This window comes from Ruditapes philippinarum, unplaced genomic scaffold (assembly GCF_026571515.1).
Source record: "Ruditapes philippinarum isolate M1 unplaced genomic scaffold, ASM2657151v2 ctg1082_1_1_1_1, whole genome shotgun sequence".
NCBI lineage: Eukaryota > Metazoa > Mollusca > Bivalvia > Venerida > Veneridae > Ruditapes > Ruditapes philippinarum.
Genome location: NW_026851798.1, coordinates 110744 through 127570, shown reverse-complemented (window position 1 = coordinate 127570; position 16827 = coordinate 110744). Strand labels below are relative to the sequence as shown.

Here is a 16827-nt window from a genome sequence, read left to right as displayed (position 1 = left end):
TTAGAAGTGTTGACATAAACCAAATTTTAAAGAAACACGAGTGGTCTTTAAAATCAACTTTGTTTCATCACCATTAAATGCCATAATCAGATCTTGTACATGTATCCAAGACTTGTAGATCATGCACAAAAAAAAAGATTTTATAATATTAAAATTTAAATATACGAGGGCTGTCCTTATAAGTCATGGACAACAGCATTTAAATACAAAGGCAGGCTTCCAAAAATATTTTTCTTTTGCGATTATGTAAGTTATGGCAAGTTTCAGTAAAAAAGTAATTTTTTTTTAAATCATGCACACCAATCTCACTCATCATTTAGCTCGTTGATGATATCATATTTGACCGTTTGTACAAACTTACATTTATCGGGCCTGATTACGACTAATTTTTAATCTCGGGCCCTCGGCCACAAACTCATAATTTGGTCAAGTGACGCTGGTAATCAGTTAAAATCATTTCAAATAAATTTTGTTACCTTTTATAGTAACAAGTGTAGTGAAATACATAATAGGGATCTTGTAATGGAAATCCAAATTTTATTTACATTATTATTATCTGTGTTACATTTCTGTCTATCTCCTTTACAGTGTTGTAAATTGTTAGTTGGTCATCAATAATAAAATTTGTCAAGACAACCTTGCTGTTGGTGTTATTCCTCAATAATTAATTGTAAAGGTTTGCTGCTTTGTATATAGAAAAATCAGTTGTAAAATCGTCACACCACAGTCAGGACTCGAACCACAGGTCTCTGGATTGCCAGTCCAGTATGCTTACCACTATACCACAGTGGCCGTTGTGTTCTCTTCCTGCTAATTCTGTTCAAAAGGAAAAAGAATAAAAAAAATAATTGTACACTTGTATGCAATTTATTTACAAAATGTATATAAACAACATTTGTTACAGCTTCAATATATATATCGGTTTAACATATGCAAAGAAGAGTTAACAATAAGACATAAGAGCAGGACAAAAAAGAAAACCAACAACTTCATTTAAAACAGTAAACTGGCCAAGAGTTTTCTTGGAATGCAGTACAGTCCTTTACTGTGTGACAACACTTGACCAATGTAATCAGTTTTAAAATACATGTAACTGATTTCTTAATAGAATTTATCAAAAGAAAATTCTGCAAAATATATTTCATTGACTAGAAGAAGAAAAAGGATTAAATTTCCAAAGTTATTGTCATTCTTAGTGTAATGATTTATTTACAACAAAGTATATTTACAACAAAGTATTTTATAAAGTTTCAAAGTGCACCTACAAATCACAATTGTGATGATAAAACATTAATTTCGCAATAATGTTTCACTGTAAAACATCTGAATATATGTTACCTGGGACTCGACAAATGTTGGCTTTTCGGTACAAACAAACTCACTGTTCAAGTTTAACAGTGCATGATTGTTCATAAATTTGTCAACCTGTAGCGATTGTATTTTGAAGCTGTAATTGTAAAAGTTTGTTTGTACCCCCGTATTAGCTAGAAAAACCCAAAATATTCTTAATTCTGGAGTAAGTTTAAACCTCCTGGAATATGGATACTTCTTAAATACCAACAAATCAGTGTTTCTTTCATCATAACCCATGTTATTATGCATAAACAATTGTTCCTCTCACTACAAGAAACAACCAGTGTTAAATGTTTATGCTGTTTCAGATAATTCTGAATTTGTGAAAATTCAAATTTATTGGTTAGTTCCACACATGTTCAAATTTATTGGCCACTTACATAGATGTTCAAGTTATTGGCTACTTCCACAGATATTAAAATTTATTGCCTAGGTTCACAGGCGTCCAAATATAATAGCCACTCTAATAGCTGGTCAAATTGTTTGGCTTGTTCCACAGTTTAAATTTATTGGCCACTTCCATAGATGTTCAAATTGTTTGGCTTGTTCCACAGATGTTCAAATTTATTGACTAATTCCACAGATGTTCAAATTTTTTGGCTTATTCAGCAGATGTCCGAATTTATTAGCTACAATAAACAGACTGATGTTCAATTTTCAGAATTTACACCTTTAGTACAAATTAGCCGCGTTACGACAAAACCATTATAATGGGTTTGCAACCAGCATGGATCCAGACCAGTCTGATCAGGATCCATGCTGTTCGCTGTCAGTTTCTCCACTTGTAATAGAGTTGGTAAGCGAACAGCATAGATCCTGATCAGACTGCGTGAATGCGCAGGCTGGTCTGGATCCATGCTGGTCGCAAACCCATTATGTTGGTTTTGTCATGACATGGCTCAAATGTATATGCACTTCAGCATGTAAAGAAAGATTACTTTAATATCAAACCTATAATTCCTACATTATCTTTAAGTGATATGTCAAAATTTATTCATGCAATTTCAAGTTAACAAAAATGATTTTCATTATAAATGGAATGAATATTATGCTTGAAAATGAATTTTTGTGAATACAATTCTATGATTTTAATTCTATCGTAGAAAACACAAAAGCTGTGAAACATAATATGAATCAAATATTTCATATATAAATTTATATCCTCTGTGATTAACACAGGGTATCACAGATACACATTTTGTTAATTTAAGATAGATAAAATTGCATGTTACACACAAAATGAATATAAAATCTCCCTTAATGATAAATATGAAAAAGATAAAAAAAAAATGGAAACATTCACGTATGCAACCCCCACACCATTCGGGGGAATTTAAGGTTTATTGCTTGAAAAACAATCAATTTAGGAAAGCTTGTAAAAGAGAGATAATCAAAAATTATCAATAAAAATCTATATTACATTATATTCTTACTAAAGGCCTCATTCTCTCATTTTCTATGTTATTTAAAATGTGTAATGTATATATTTGTTATGTATATAATAAGGCCCACATGGAAGATCTGGAAACTGAATGTGTTAGCCTCATTAAATAAAGTTGTTACTTACCATACTTACTTACTACTTACTCTCATAAGTAAAAAAAAAAAATCTTCAAATTCATCATAAGAATTTACAACTTAAAATCAATGAACTTGGATTTGAGAATTACTTTGGCTCACTACAAATGTTTTCCATTTACACAATTCAATTGACAACATGTCAACTGTTGTTTGTCTTTTACTGCTCATGATATGGAAAAAACTGGCAAGTCTGTTTATAGAATCCCAAAACACATTAATGAGCCTCATCACGACAAAAGCAACGTAATGCGTTTGCGACCAGCATGGATCCAGACCAGCCTGCACATCTGCGAAGGTTTTTTTGTGATGTGGCTGATTTAACTGACAAGAACAATTAATATCATTTCACTGATACATCATCTGTCCTCCAATAATTAACTTACAGAACTTTCAATGACAAAACCAATCAAATAAAAGAATATAATTCCATAAATCTTTCCTGATATGATTAAAATGTTACATGCAAGAAAAACAAATCAAACACCAGCTGTAGTTACAGACCGAATATCTAGCTCTTTGTAATTTTAGCGGAAATACAGCAGAGCTTGGTTACTGCCATAAACAGTGACAGTTATTGTCAAGCTAGATATTTCAGTCTGTACCGACAGCCGGTGTAAGACCATTTTATGACTACACTACAGTATCTACTGAAGTAGTAACTGTTGAAGTTCATCAAAATAATCCACAAAAATATCTCCATAAATTTATAGATATGATCAGAAACATATTATACAACAAGTTCATGACAGTCTATATTAAGGATTTTTCTTGATTTCATTTAGTTATAAGTGAATACTGACTTTCCAGCTAACATATGGCAGAATAGAAATTCAGATACAACTTTGTTTATAATGTAAGGCACAGACCAGAATGCTGATAGTGTCACAACCATAAACATGAGACATCAACATCTCAAGAAGAAATATGTTCTAGTTGTTAAGGTACAAACATTAAGCCCTCATTATATACAGCTTACTGGATATGGTATCAATAATTAAGTCTTATTATTTTCCGCAAACTCATAACTGGACACATGACTCTCGTCAGAGGCATTTTTGTTACTATAATTATGTAGTATCAAGTGTATTAGAATCCAGTGTATTAAGTTAAGTCTTATTATTTTCAATCGTGAGAAAACAAATGATGTAGTTCTTGTCTTTTAATCAACACCTACCTGAATGTCAAACATATCTTTATAGGTACTTGTACACGCTATAAATAGTACAATGTAAGCATGATGTCATCGTGTGGAAATCGTAGATCTTGTTGATCATAAGCACACTAGAATCAAGTTCAGTTATACCATTGCAAATTTCATTTTAATATTTACTACATTTATTTTCAAAACAAAATTTATCATCATTGTTTATATATATAGTTATATGATTGTTGTCTTTTTCACCCATTGTTCATAAATTTAGTTATATGACTGTTTTTTGGTGTTTTTTTTCACCCAATAATAGGAAAGATCTCCTTAACAAGTTAACGGTATACTACTGTATAAGAAGTGACATTTGCAATATAGAAATTTACAAAATATTAGCCATAAAAAAATTCATTATTCAAATTTTGGCCTTTTGTTTGAAAAAAGCCCGCCAAATTACTCCTCTGTCTTCTGGCAGATTAAAATTGAAGACAATTTAAACATTTTAGCCTTATAATCCCTTCCTTGGATCAAATCATTTTTATATGTAAAGGACTTCACAAATATCAAACCAGGTATTCAAACAATTTTCTGAAAAGTACAGATGTTTAAAAATGAATCATCAGCGGTTAACTAATAATTATAGATAACTACCATCAACTTTAAACTTCCAACCCACTGACCAAGCAGGACATGTATGCGATGATTTCACTTTTTACATTTTCGTATTGTTCATGTTACATCAACAGTAATATTCGTTGGACCAAATAGTAAAAAGAACATTATATAAAACACATATCAGATACTGAGTTTAAGTGGTAAATACATGTACTACACGAACATGTTTCAAGGATGAGTGATTTTCAGTGTGTAAATTTCACACAAAAAAATGGAATCAGGGACTAGTTAACATTTCCAAATGTCAAATGAAAACTTCTGAAACTTTGATCTCGCACACATTTTGATGAACAAAAATATCCACTTATACAATATTCTTTCACTTGTGATACTTTTTCTTACTGTATTTTTTCTACCTGTAATTTAAGTCATTAATATGCAATTAACAAACTTAACATTTATTCAATAATAACAGATCTTTTACTAAATTAATTTATTTCTTATTTAATTCATAGAAAATCATCCATCATGTAGTAGTCTTTTGGAATGGGAATACATTTGGTGTCATGAACGTGAAAGTAATTTTGTTCCAACAATTCACTTGTTCCATCCATATCTGTTAACCATTCTATTAAAAGCATCTCTTGCCTCGGCTTCACCATATTCTCGGTCAGGATTACTGTCTAATCTTGTGTTTGGATCACTCATTATCTCAGATCTTATCTGAACAAGAATACTCTGTAAACAAGAAAATTTCTACTTTAATCATTTAAGTGCTGGACCTGAAAGCATTAAGTCTTTGCCACCAGTATAGAGCCAGGCCAGCCTGCACATCCGTGCAGTCTGACCAGGCTCTATACTGTTGGCTGACAAATTTTAAATATTCAAATTGATATTCCTAAACTTGATAATGGACAGTCCCAAAAATGGAAAGGGGACAAGTCCATTCAAGATATTCAGCATGTTCAGGGTTAATAATTGTAAAAAAGTAGCTATGCATTTAGAAGTAATGTGTTTTATTTTGTAATAGAGTTATAGATCTAATAAAATAATAGATTCTTCTATTTGTTAATAAGTTTTACAATATTAATAGTAAATGATATTATATTATTTTGTAATCTATTTATGATGTCTTAGTACCTATTCTTGCATAAAAACTGTATACGCACTTATACAATAACATAGGAAAAAACATGCACTTGAGCACGTGTATGCTCGATCATTAAATGCATCCTTATGCTTCCTTCTGCAGAGATTATTAATGCACGAAAAAAGGTGCAATAACCCTCTTTTAAATTTATGCTTATTAACAAGATATAATTTGTTAAATGAATATATGTAGCAATAGAACCCTTGAGATGTCTTTAACACAGAGGTCCAGTTACAGGTACTAGAATAACTGCATATACAACTCAATTACTTTATATTCATAGTGATAAAAAAATACAAATATGAAATTTAATGGCAAAACATTTTAGAAAAAATTTAGTTTTTTTAAACCTTGAGCTAAAAGGTTTAGGAAGTATTAAAACAATACTAGTAGAAATTTCAGTTAAAATTATTACTAAAACATCTTTAGTTTATATAATTTTAAACAACACATTCTTGTAACGTAACAATGAAAATGTAGTTATCTTATACAAGAAAAGTAACAAAGACAATATTGTATGAAATGCTAGCAATTTTTTTTTTTAAAAAGGGACAATAAAAAAAATGAGAGCACTGAATACTATGTTAATGCTCAAATGTTAAAACCTACAACTAAAATAAATTGCCTGTTATGCAGTTTATTTATTTCTCCGTACAATGAGCAATATTGTGATTATGAATTTTAAGACATTAGTATTTAAACAAAATTGTATTATTTTCCAATTCAAGAAGAACATAAATCTTGAAAATTTTAATGCTGATCACTAATTTATGTCCCTTGTCCTACAGATGTGGTTTGACCACACCAGCAAGTATAATATCTTTGAAACATGTATCACCTAACAATTTCCAAGAACAACAAATTAAGTTACATCTACCAGTAAGTTAAAAAGGGGCATAACTCCTAAATATATTGCTTCCAGGATAATGCACCTTGTCTCACAACTGCATCTTGTAATACTGGTCAAGTATTCAAAGTTTCCAATGACAATGCAACAATCCATATGACTTTTTTTTTTTTTACTTTGAAACAGACAAGCTAAAAATAAATTTATACCTCTATGTCATTGGTTGGTGTCCAGCCAGATTTTGTCAACATTTCCATACATATACTGCCACCTATGGTAACATGACCTGTAAAAAAACAACATAAAACATCTTAAATTTTGGAGGTGACTTTTTAAAAAAAAAGTTTGAGTGGTGTCAGTTATCTATATGTTTATAGCATAAGTGTGCAAGCAGTATAAAGATCAGTCACCTATACTATTCTTTTATGATAATATTTTAAGTATTCTAGTATTATCAAGCTCTTTAAAATGATAATCAAGTAAAACTATTGACATATGTTAAGCTGCAAAGAGCTAAATCATACAGACTAAACATTTTAACATTTTAACATTTTAAGGAAAATCAATGGCCCCTTGGGCAGGGCCAATTTTGACCCTAGGGCTTTTATTTGAACAAACTTGGTAGACATCCACTAGAAGATGTTTCATGCTAGTATATCTAAGCTCTAGCTCTTTCGAAATTTTACAAGAAGATTTTTGTAAAAAAATCTTTCGGTTCCAATGGCAAACAGAGTTCTTTATGGAATTCAATTCTTTGAATAACTTTTGTAGAACTTCATGCAAGGAACATCCCTGCAAAGTTTCAACAAATTTGGCCGAGTGGTTTAGGAGGAGAAGTTGTTTAAAGGAATTGTTGACACACGCATGGACGATGACCAATGGGCCATCACAAAAGCTCACCTTGAGGACAGTGTCCTCAGGTGAGCTAAAAATACCTCAACTCTCACCTGTGAGAAATTTGAATCTTGGCCGTGTGACCCTTACAAATGGTGGGGCCATGGGATAGTCTCCAGGAAACTGCATCTCTAAATAAACCACTGGCTGTAACCACAGAAACAATAAAATTGACATAAAAAAAAATTGACAAAACTTGGGTAAAATTTAAAATATTTACAATGTAAAGGGAACAATACATTATGAAACATATTAAAGCTGTTGTGTTGGTTCCTTCCATTTGCATTGCTTGTAATCTTATATTTTATTGCAACCTTATTTATAACTAAAGGTATTCTGTCCTTTCTTTCATTTAATAAAATACTTAAAAACACACATTTACATAACTACATAAGAAATAAACTGATAAATATGTATATAATAGGAGCAATTACAGAAAAACTAAGCAGCTGCCATGAACATTTCACTGTAATGACAAATACTTCAATAAGTTCAAGCTTTGAATGATAAATAGTACAAACAGGAGGCCCAATTTAACTCTTACACCCAGAATGAACATTATTTAAATATTACCGTTATCAAAAATATTACCAAACTTTTTTTCAGCGTTTTGGGAGTTGTTGTTTAAAGAAATAACAGTAAATAAAGTAGCAAAGCTTACCTTCATGGGGAGCTAAAAAATCTTGTGTTACAAAGTTTTAACACTCACCTCTCTTTTATGATTTTCTGCCCACTTTTTTATATCTTTCCCTAATGTAGTGTCTGCAGAAAAACCAGTTAACTTCACATCCTTCAAGTAAAATGTAAGTATGTACATTCAGCCATTAAAGACGTTTTTCGGAGTTTTCATATTGACATATATGCAAAATTAAAACTGTTCAATAGAATTTCTTTAAACTTGGCATTTTATTAGAATATGATAACAGAAACATTTTAAACGGACAAAAATTTGGGGTCACCATTCTCATTTTCGAGTTATCTGCCTTTGAAGTGGACATTTTCGTTAAATTCAAGGGCAAATAATTTACAATGAAGCGAAAGAATACATTTTTGCCTTCTTATTTTTATGAAGCTTACCTTCGTCTTAGTTAATATGCAAAATTTCAAGAACAAATTTAGAGTGGATAGTTTTTTTCCCAATTCTTCATTGACCCTGTGCATTTTTTAAAAAAAAAATTGGCTGCTTTTTTATGCATTTAAAGTACCTTTATTTTCATTGAAAAAAATTAACAGAAAAGATACAAGGAATTGCATGTAATTATGTATTGTATTCAACCAAAAAAAAGAAAAAAATTATCCAGAAGTAAAAACAATAATTCAATAACGTATGTAGAAGTTATCTGCCCTTTAAATGACCTCAAATAAGTAGAAAATTCTGATTCAGGGGCAGATAACTCAAAAACAAGAACGGTGACCCCAATTTATTTTTCGCTAAAAATGTTTCTGTTTGCATATTCTAACAACATGTCAAGTATAAAGAAATTCTATAGAACAGTTTTAATTTTGCCTATATGTCTATATGAAAACTCCTGAAAACGTCCTTAAATATTTTGTTTTTAATGAAACAGTTGTGCTCTAGAAAAGTTTTATTTTTCATTCTGGTCACTGTGACCTTGAACTATTAACCTCAAAGTCAATATAGAGTATCAACTAGCCATGGGCCAAGTTTCATAAACCATGGCTTATTCCCTGGCAATCTATTGACCTGACAAGGAAAATGTGGCATACATACAGACAAATATATGGACTGACCCAATCACACTTAAAAAAGTGTAAGCATTAAAAACTGATAATGTTTGTGCTGTCTATATCTAACACATTGAATAATTGAAAAAAAGGTGCAAATATATAAAATGGTTTCCCATTACAATAAAATCCATCACTACAAGCAACTGTCCCATGAATCATATAGTTTTATAGAACTATCCATTTATTTCAAGCTTGGAATGTACCATTTTACTTTGATTATTTTCAATATTAAAATATCAAAAACTGAGCAGTAAACCAGAATATAGCAGATCAGACTGCATATACAAACATAGCTCTTAACCGTTCCAGCAATCAAAGATCAAAGTGTTTTTATTTACCCATATAAATAGATTGTCTCCCCTTGGTGTTCCTTCTATACCAAATTTGTGTGCCTCTTTTTTCATATTTTTCAAGTCTGAAAAGTAAGATTTTTATTTTTTAAATAGTAGTCACATGTTTATATATGATGCCTGGTCAATAAGTTGATTTAAAAAAATAAAATAAATAAAAACTGTAATGTAGGAAGAGTAGCATTCACAAGACAGACAGGTCAGGAGACAAGCTAACTTCAAACTTTTTTTTGCCGGGCTATAAAACTATAAACATGTAAGACGAATATTGGTTCATAAATTTTTCATAAAAAAGATGTTGTTAAAATGTTTCTATTTCTTGCTTGAATTTTCATATTGCTGTAGATCTCTCAATTTTGTGGGTACAAACATGCCAAATATGCTAATTGGATTTTTAATTATCACATAACAGGAAAAATACAAGCATACATTCTGCCCTTACAGTTCATGTAAACCTTCTGTTAAAATCAACTTTTCTTACATGACATAAATATCACTTAAATAGGCGTGACAAGTTATTTAAAACAATTTGGAAGGTAGATGGTACTGTAATTTTACAGGCCTTTCCAACTTTTTCTTAACAGCAGTTTCAGGAAAGATGTCAAAAAAATTGTTCAAGCCAAAGACTGGCATCATGCTAGTATAGATGTATAAGTATAATATACCCTTAAAACTCACATAATATCTTCTACAAGTTTACCAGTATGACAATGCTATAGAAGAGTACCTTTAACAAGTCTCTGGAATGCAGTTGGATTTGTCTTCCCTCCAAAAAATCTCTCATCATCTTCTTCTGAACTTACTCTGTAATAGAAAAATTAATTATTCTTTCTGTATTTGTATATAAGTACTAAACACAATTATTTGTCATCACTTATAGTGGTTTTATATGTCATGCCTCTTAAGTAAACAGGGTTTTAATTATTAACGGATAGGTGATGCATATCAAAGGTTAAAATTATGTTAAAATTGGTGGTATTTTCAACCTGTATATTAAAATATCCCTCTTGACCCTTGGCAAAATTGGTTGTTTTCATCTGTTGCCTAAGATCATTTGAAAACTCCGAGTAAATAATTATACTACAAATGTAGTTGATTTTAAAGTTTATCGAAAATACACAAGGGCAGTTTTTTTCTGGCCTTTTCTTTACTTTTTTAAAAGCCCTTTCCCAAAAGGGGAAAGGGAAATGGATGTTTTAGTCTTTTTCTTTTAAAAAATTATTATCATTTAAAAGGGAAATCTTTAAAGTTTTTGAATAACCCCTTTTAAGAGAAAAATTTTTGGTGTTTTAAAACTATTTTTACTTGAAAAAAGTTCTTGGGCCCCGCCTTTTTTGGGTTTGTCTTTTCTCCCCAAGCGGAGGGGGCCCGGGAGTTTTGGATTTGTTTTTCCCAAAATTGGGTTTTATAGGTGTACACGCTGGGTAAAACTAAAATTTATTTGATAAAGAACTTATTTTTTTTTTGCTTTAAAAATTATATTTTTTATTTTTTTAAAACATCATATGGAACTGAATTGCTTTAATTAATTAATTTAATTATTTTATTGAAGACGCCCAGACATAAATTATCATTTGTCAAAACTGGTACCAACAGCAACAGGTTGCCCATTCCCCTATAATTACGCATATTCTCGGGTTTATCCAGCTCCCTAATTCTTTTTTCCACGTTATCTACTTACCAAATTACTTTCCCGACAGATACGCATTACTACTACCGTAAATTTAATCCAATAAAACATAAAATCATAAATCTACTTAATATTTCAAATGATTATTGGTAACTGAAAAAATGTGTTGCTATTTTATGACGTGCTGTAATTTACTACAGTGTGGAACCTAATTCCCCCTAAGGTCATTCAGTTCACTGATGAAGCGTAAAAAAATAGATGTCTATTTCGTCATAAGAATATTTGACAAGGGTGATTAACCAATCAGGGCAACATTGTGCATGATCAAAAGGTCTGTCGGCACAGAGGCATACAAGGAGCAATAAAAATCGTCAGTACACAGTGTGACAGGAGCATTTGGTGCAAATTAGGAACAATTAAAATGGACAATGCGCAGTATTAGACATAAGTAGTAAAAACCAGCAATTGTGTGAATAAATTATGCAAATTAGATTTTTTGAGCAGCCAATAAAAATGATTTACCTGCAGTTAATATTAGGCTATGATTACGATGCGCAGCATCATACGTTGACAGACATGTTAACAATTTACTTTTCAAAAGAGTTGCTTATATTTTTGAAATGTGTACATGAATTATAACATATGTCCACACCTTTAAATTTGAAAGTCAGAATCAAACTGCAAAAATTTAATTATATGTACTAATTAAGAACACGTTTTAGTAGGGTTTTTATAATGGAAGTGGCTAGCGTACGGGCCCGTACGGCTAGCCAAAAGTTTTAGCCGTACGTGAGTCACGTACGACTAGCAAGGACACGCTGTATTGGCTAGCCGTACGGCACTTTTTCAAAATTTTATGGAAGTCGAAAATGCATATGTTATTTATGACTTTAAGCGAGGATTTTAACCAAGAAACAGCATTAATTGTCTTTGGATGTTAACTTTTTAGAGATTAATCCGCCTTGATCGCTATATATATCGATCTTTGTCATCGCAAGATGTCGAGAAAAAAATAGCCTTTGCTTGCATTTACACCAATTGAAATAGTTAACAAAATTTTGATAAAAATCCTTTTTTGTTTCATTAAGTTAAATTTTCGACACCTTTTATATGGAAAAAAAAAAACACACACTGAAAATGATTGTTGTTAGGCTCTTGATAATTGCGACAAAATACCGACGATACCGGATAGAAGTTTGTCCATCAAGGAAAGTTTGCATGTTCCGTGAAAGGCATACTAAAATTCTATTGTCAGTCCCTGGATAGGTTTTAATTAAGGCTAATTAATTGATTGACTGTGCTTTTATGTTCGATATTTATCTACTGTTTAGAAAATTATATAATTATTTTTGCATTTCACCGTTTGTTTCATTCAATGATCTTTTTATTTATTTATTCCACTCCGATCATTTTTTATTCGACCCATGTGCTTAAAATTAACAAAAATGATTTAATAATTCATACAAATAAAACAACAAATGATAAGCATGAAAATCAACAATTTTATAACGTTCGACATCCATATAATTTTGAAAAGTGCCGTACGGCTAGACAATACGTACAGTGCGTCCTGGCTAGTCGTTCGTGACTCACGTACGGCTAGAACTTTTGGCTAGCCGTACGTTTCTTTATTTATCATTATTATTATTTTTTTTTTTTTTTTTGACATTGTTACGTATTTTGAACCATAAAAAAATCTCCTCTACACCTCCTGTGAAAATTAAATTGTCTGGTCAATACTTTATTATATTTAATATTTCCTTACGATTCAACTAGATTTATCATGAATCTAAAGATGTGGGGGAAATGACATCACGCGCACCTGTTTTTTATACGGCCAATACATAAACATGGCCGCGCTTACTGATTTGTAAGAAATCGGTGATTTAGCGATTTTTAAATTTTGTTATCATTCGTTTAATATTATTATTTGGCGGCAGAAAATTTGCAGACTTATTATTTATAGTATTCTTTTTCTGAAATCAAGTTTTTATTCCAACCTTGTCTTTCCCTTTAAAAAGTTTATGAAACATCTATCAATATGTTATGTTACACTAGTAAATGAAAAAAACATATTAATCTCTATATATGAGTAAGAGGTTAATGTCACTCGAATTAAATGCACTTGTTACTCACTACTGTAAGTTTGAATCCTACAAGAGACATTGAATTTTTTTATATGTGGAATATATCCAGAGTAGCAGAGTCAGGGAATCTGACAAAGGTCCAATACTTTATATTGACAGAGACTATTTGAATCATACTCCTCAAGTTTCCAAATAATCAGAAAACAATGAATATCATGACTAAACAGTATAGAAGAATAAATCACACCTACCTGATTATATGACATTATACTCTTTTTTTATAATCAAACTAATTACCGTGGTTTTCAAGGATAGGTCAATCCAAGATTTTAATATCCAACAAAATTTCATTTTGTCTGCTGTAAGATTATTTTGCATTCAGGGCTTTTTTCCTTCTATAACCGGGGCCGATATAAGGCCCCTTCACAATTCAAAATTGTACTTTTTATCACAAAGCGGCAGAAAAAAATTCACAAATTCAATATTGCAATAACACAGAAATAGTTTTAATCCAGTTAAATGGTTTTTGCACATGTTAACTGGGTTAAAGTACTGGGTTAAAGTACCGACTTGAAACAGATTTTATACAGGTCAGAAATTATAATCAACTGTTTCTGGTTTCAAATTGTCGCAAAATGCCAAGTAATATGTCTTTTTTTTTTCCACAATTTTATGACATATCGCACTTTTTTCCACAAAATGAACAGGCCCAGGCCCCTTAACAATTTTGACAAAAATGCCCTGGCATTGCTTTATTTACATTTAACCTTTTGGAGAAAAATTAACAGTCCATGAATTTAAGAACTTTTGAAAATATTCTTTGTGACAAAACCACGAAATTTCATGCCCACGAAATAAAATGAATTCACAGTATATAGAGTAAACTGAGACATTTAAACTCACTCTTCAGGTGTTTTATTTCTTACTGCAGATTCCTCTTCTACATCATCATTGTAATCATAAAAATTGGCATCATCGTCATCATCATCAACGTCATAATCATCATCTTCTTCCATTTCTTCTTTATCTTCTGTTACTGGCTTACTTTTATCTAATACCTATGACCAAAATAAAAACAACCTCAAAATACTTACATTTTGTGTAAAGGCACATTATGACTCAGAAATGAATATTTTTTTCATTCTTTAGAAAGGGCAACAAGAGTTTTATCAAGTTTATATAATGGTATTTAAGAGCATTTTAGATGCTTATGATTATCACTTGAAGAAAGTATCTCTGATATGAAATTATTTGTTAAAAAGTAGCAAAATGTAGAAAAAGTAGTATTTCAAACGAATATCAGAAAAGATAACTTTTAAACATTAATTATTTCACTACTAATGAGACCCACACAGGTTTTCACTTGAAACTTATATTAAAACATACATTGTACAGTAAATACTTGTGATATACATAAATCATAAAATACTTATGCAAAACAAATTTGATAAGAAAAAAAATAAAAAAGAAGGTTATACCAAAGGTAACACTGAATTTATCTTATCTAGTATTTCCTGGATTGTTTTCTGTCTCTTTGAGTCACAAAATTCTAGTATTACACCTAAATGTGGCTGTAGACTTGAATCTTCACTCCATACTGACTGAAAATAACAGGACTTTAAAATTCAAATTTTTCCTTCATGCAATTAGAAATAAAAACAAATGTTTTTATACAGAATCATTTAAGGGAACTTTTCCAGGTAAGTGGAATCTGCCTTTAATTACATGTACAATACTTTTTGTGCTTGTTATCATACCGTGAATTAAACAAGTGCCTTAAAATTATCAAATACTGTTACACTGAATTCTCATAATTCCATGGAAAGAAATGACACATAGTCATACGGGTTAAAGCTCTTTCCATTTGTAAGTCTGAGGGTCTGAAGGACCAACTGTAAATTTGTTTATTTATTGCCAGGTACCAAATTCAATAAAAGCTGATCCACATTTAACTGTATAATGAAGTTCATAATTACATATATATACATTAATAGCTTTATCATTCTATGTATCTTTAGTTTCTCATTTTTCCTTTTATTCTATGACACAGTCATATCCTTGCACATAAATGCAATATAATGGGATAAGCAACTATGGACTAGATAAGTGGTGTTTATTATGCAGCATGTAGCATCCAAGTGACAGCCAATAAATTGATAAGGGAAAATAAATCATATAAAATCATTTAGATACAAAATGACAGTTCAAGTATTATGTCCGTTAAAACTAATATCTTTCTTATTTACACAGTTTATTACTAACAACAAATACATAATTATATACATTATATTTTATCAGCATAATGCTGCATTATGCTTCACTTAACTTCATGGCATGCTACATAAATGAATAGGGATGTGCCAGATTCCTGGCATGATTACTGGATGACTTTCCCTACAGAAATCAGTTGTCTTCAATGTACCCATCCTGTTACAGTATAAAAACGGGTATGCTGAAGACCATAAGCTAGTCACCTTACATGTATATCAAATGCTTCGTATTATGGGTTATATATAACCCTTAAGCACTAAGCCCTTGCTATACAGTACAATCATGTTACCAGTTCCTGTACAGGACCAGTTTAGGTTTCTTCAATGCCATTTTCTAACTTTTGAATTTTTTGTTGATAATGGCTAGACTTTAGAACAGTAGAATATCTGTCCAAAGTTATTTTTAACATTATCATATGATATTCCCATTATTGTTTCTTCAATATTTATGTTTTTTTCTACAAAATCACACAGATTACTGATAAGGTTAGATTAGGGGTCAGTGTAATGGGTTAGGGTAAGGGTTAGAGAGCTATGTAATGGGGTTAGCTAGGCTTTTAAAACATGGATTTTGCCGAGGACAGATTCTAATAGCATTCTGTTGACAATATAATGCAATATGTGTGTAACCATCTGTTTTCATCTCATTTTCTCATGAATTATCCGTTATATAGGGTGAAGTGTCTTCAAAATTTGAGGGGTGAAGTTTCTGGGGGTGAAGTGTCTTGCTACCTAACGACATTGAATGAGTTGGAACACTCTGATTCTGTGCCGAACTAGACCACTGATAGAATACTAATGACTGTTTAACTTAAGCAACTATAGTTGTTACATATTCGCCAAATGGATATCTATCAATGCTCACCCATAAACCATCATCAGAGTCTGGACACGTTACACTAAATGAACATGTTACACCACTAGACTTGTCAGTGTCAGTTGAAAATGTGAAAATAAAATCATAATCTTTTCTTTCTAAGTCACAGGAATTGTACTCCTTTTTGTGTTCTTCAAGCCATTGCCTAGCAGCTTCTTCAATTCGCTCCATATCCGTATTGCTTATGTGAAAATTTTTGTTTGATTTGTTACGGTAAAAGTTATTGACTTTCCTTTCGGTTTCACAATTCATGCGCTATTTACAATACATTACAAAT

General features: G+C 31.0%; 1 protein-coding gene across 1 annotated transcript; it reads right to left on the bottom strand.

Moving 5' to 3' along the window:
* Positions 1 to 4632: 4632 nt before the first annotated feature.
* LOC132739953 (ubiquitin-conjugating enzyme E2 Q2-like) lies at positions 4633 to 16819 on the bottom strand. The gene is made up of 9 exons (XM_060727803.1): positions 16539 to 16819; positions 14882 to 15004; positions 14307 to 14461; positions 10414 to 10490; positions 9675 to 9751; positions 8297 to 8377; positions 7641 to 7734; positions 6903 to 6979; positions 4633 to 5434 (listed from the first exon to the last, which is right to left on the bottom strand). The coding sequence occupies exons 1-9, from the start codon at positions 16800 to 16802 to the stop codon at positions 5294 to 5296; spliced, it is 1089 nt and encodes a 362-aa protein (XP_060583786.1). The 5' UTR covers positions 16803 to 16819; the 3' UTR covers positions 4633 to 5293.
* Positions 16820 to 16827: the final 8 nt, after the last annotated feature.

What these genes read in the sequence shown, in the direction of transcription:
- LOC132739953 (XM_060727803.1), bottom strand. Translation starts at nt 16,802, where the DNA reads ATGAATTGTGAAACCGAAAGGAAAGTCAATAACTTTTACCGTAACAAA. An exon ending in GAGACAATCTATTTATATGG is followed by an intron (nt 8,378 to 9,674) that starts GTAAATAAAAAC and finishes TTTTACTTGAAG; the next exon opens with GATGTGAAGTTAACTGGTTT. An exon ending in CACCAACCAATGACATAGAG is followed by an intron (nt 5,435 to 6,902) that starts GTATAAATTTAT and finishes TCTTGTTTACAG; the next exon opens with AGTATTCTTGTTCAGATAAG.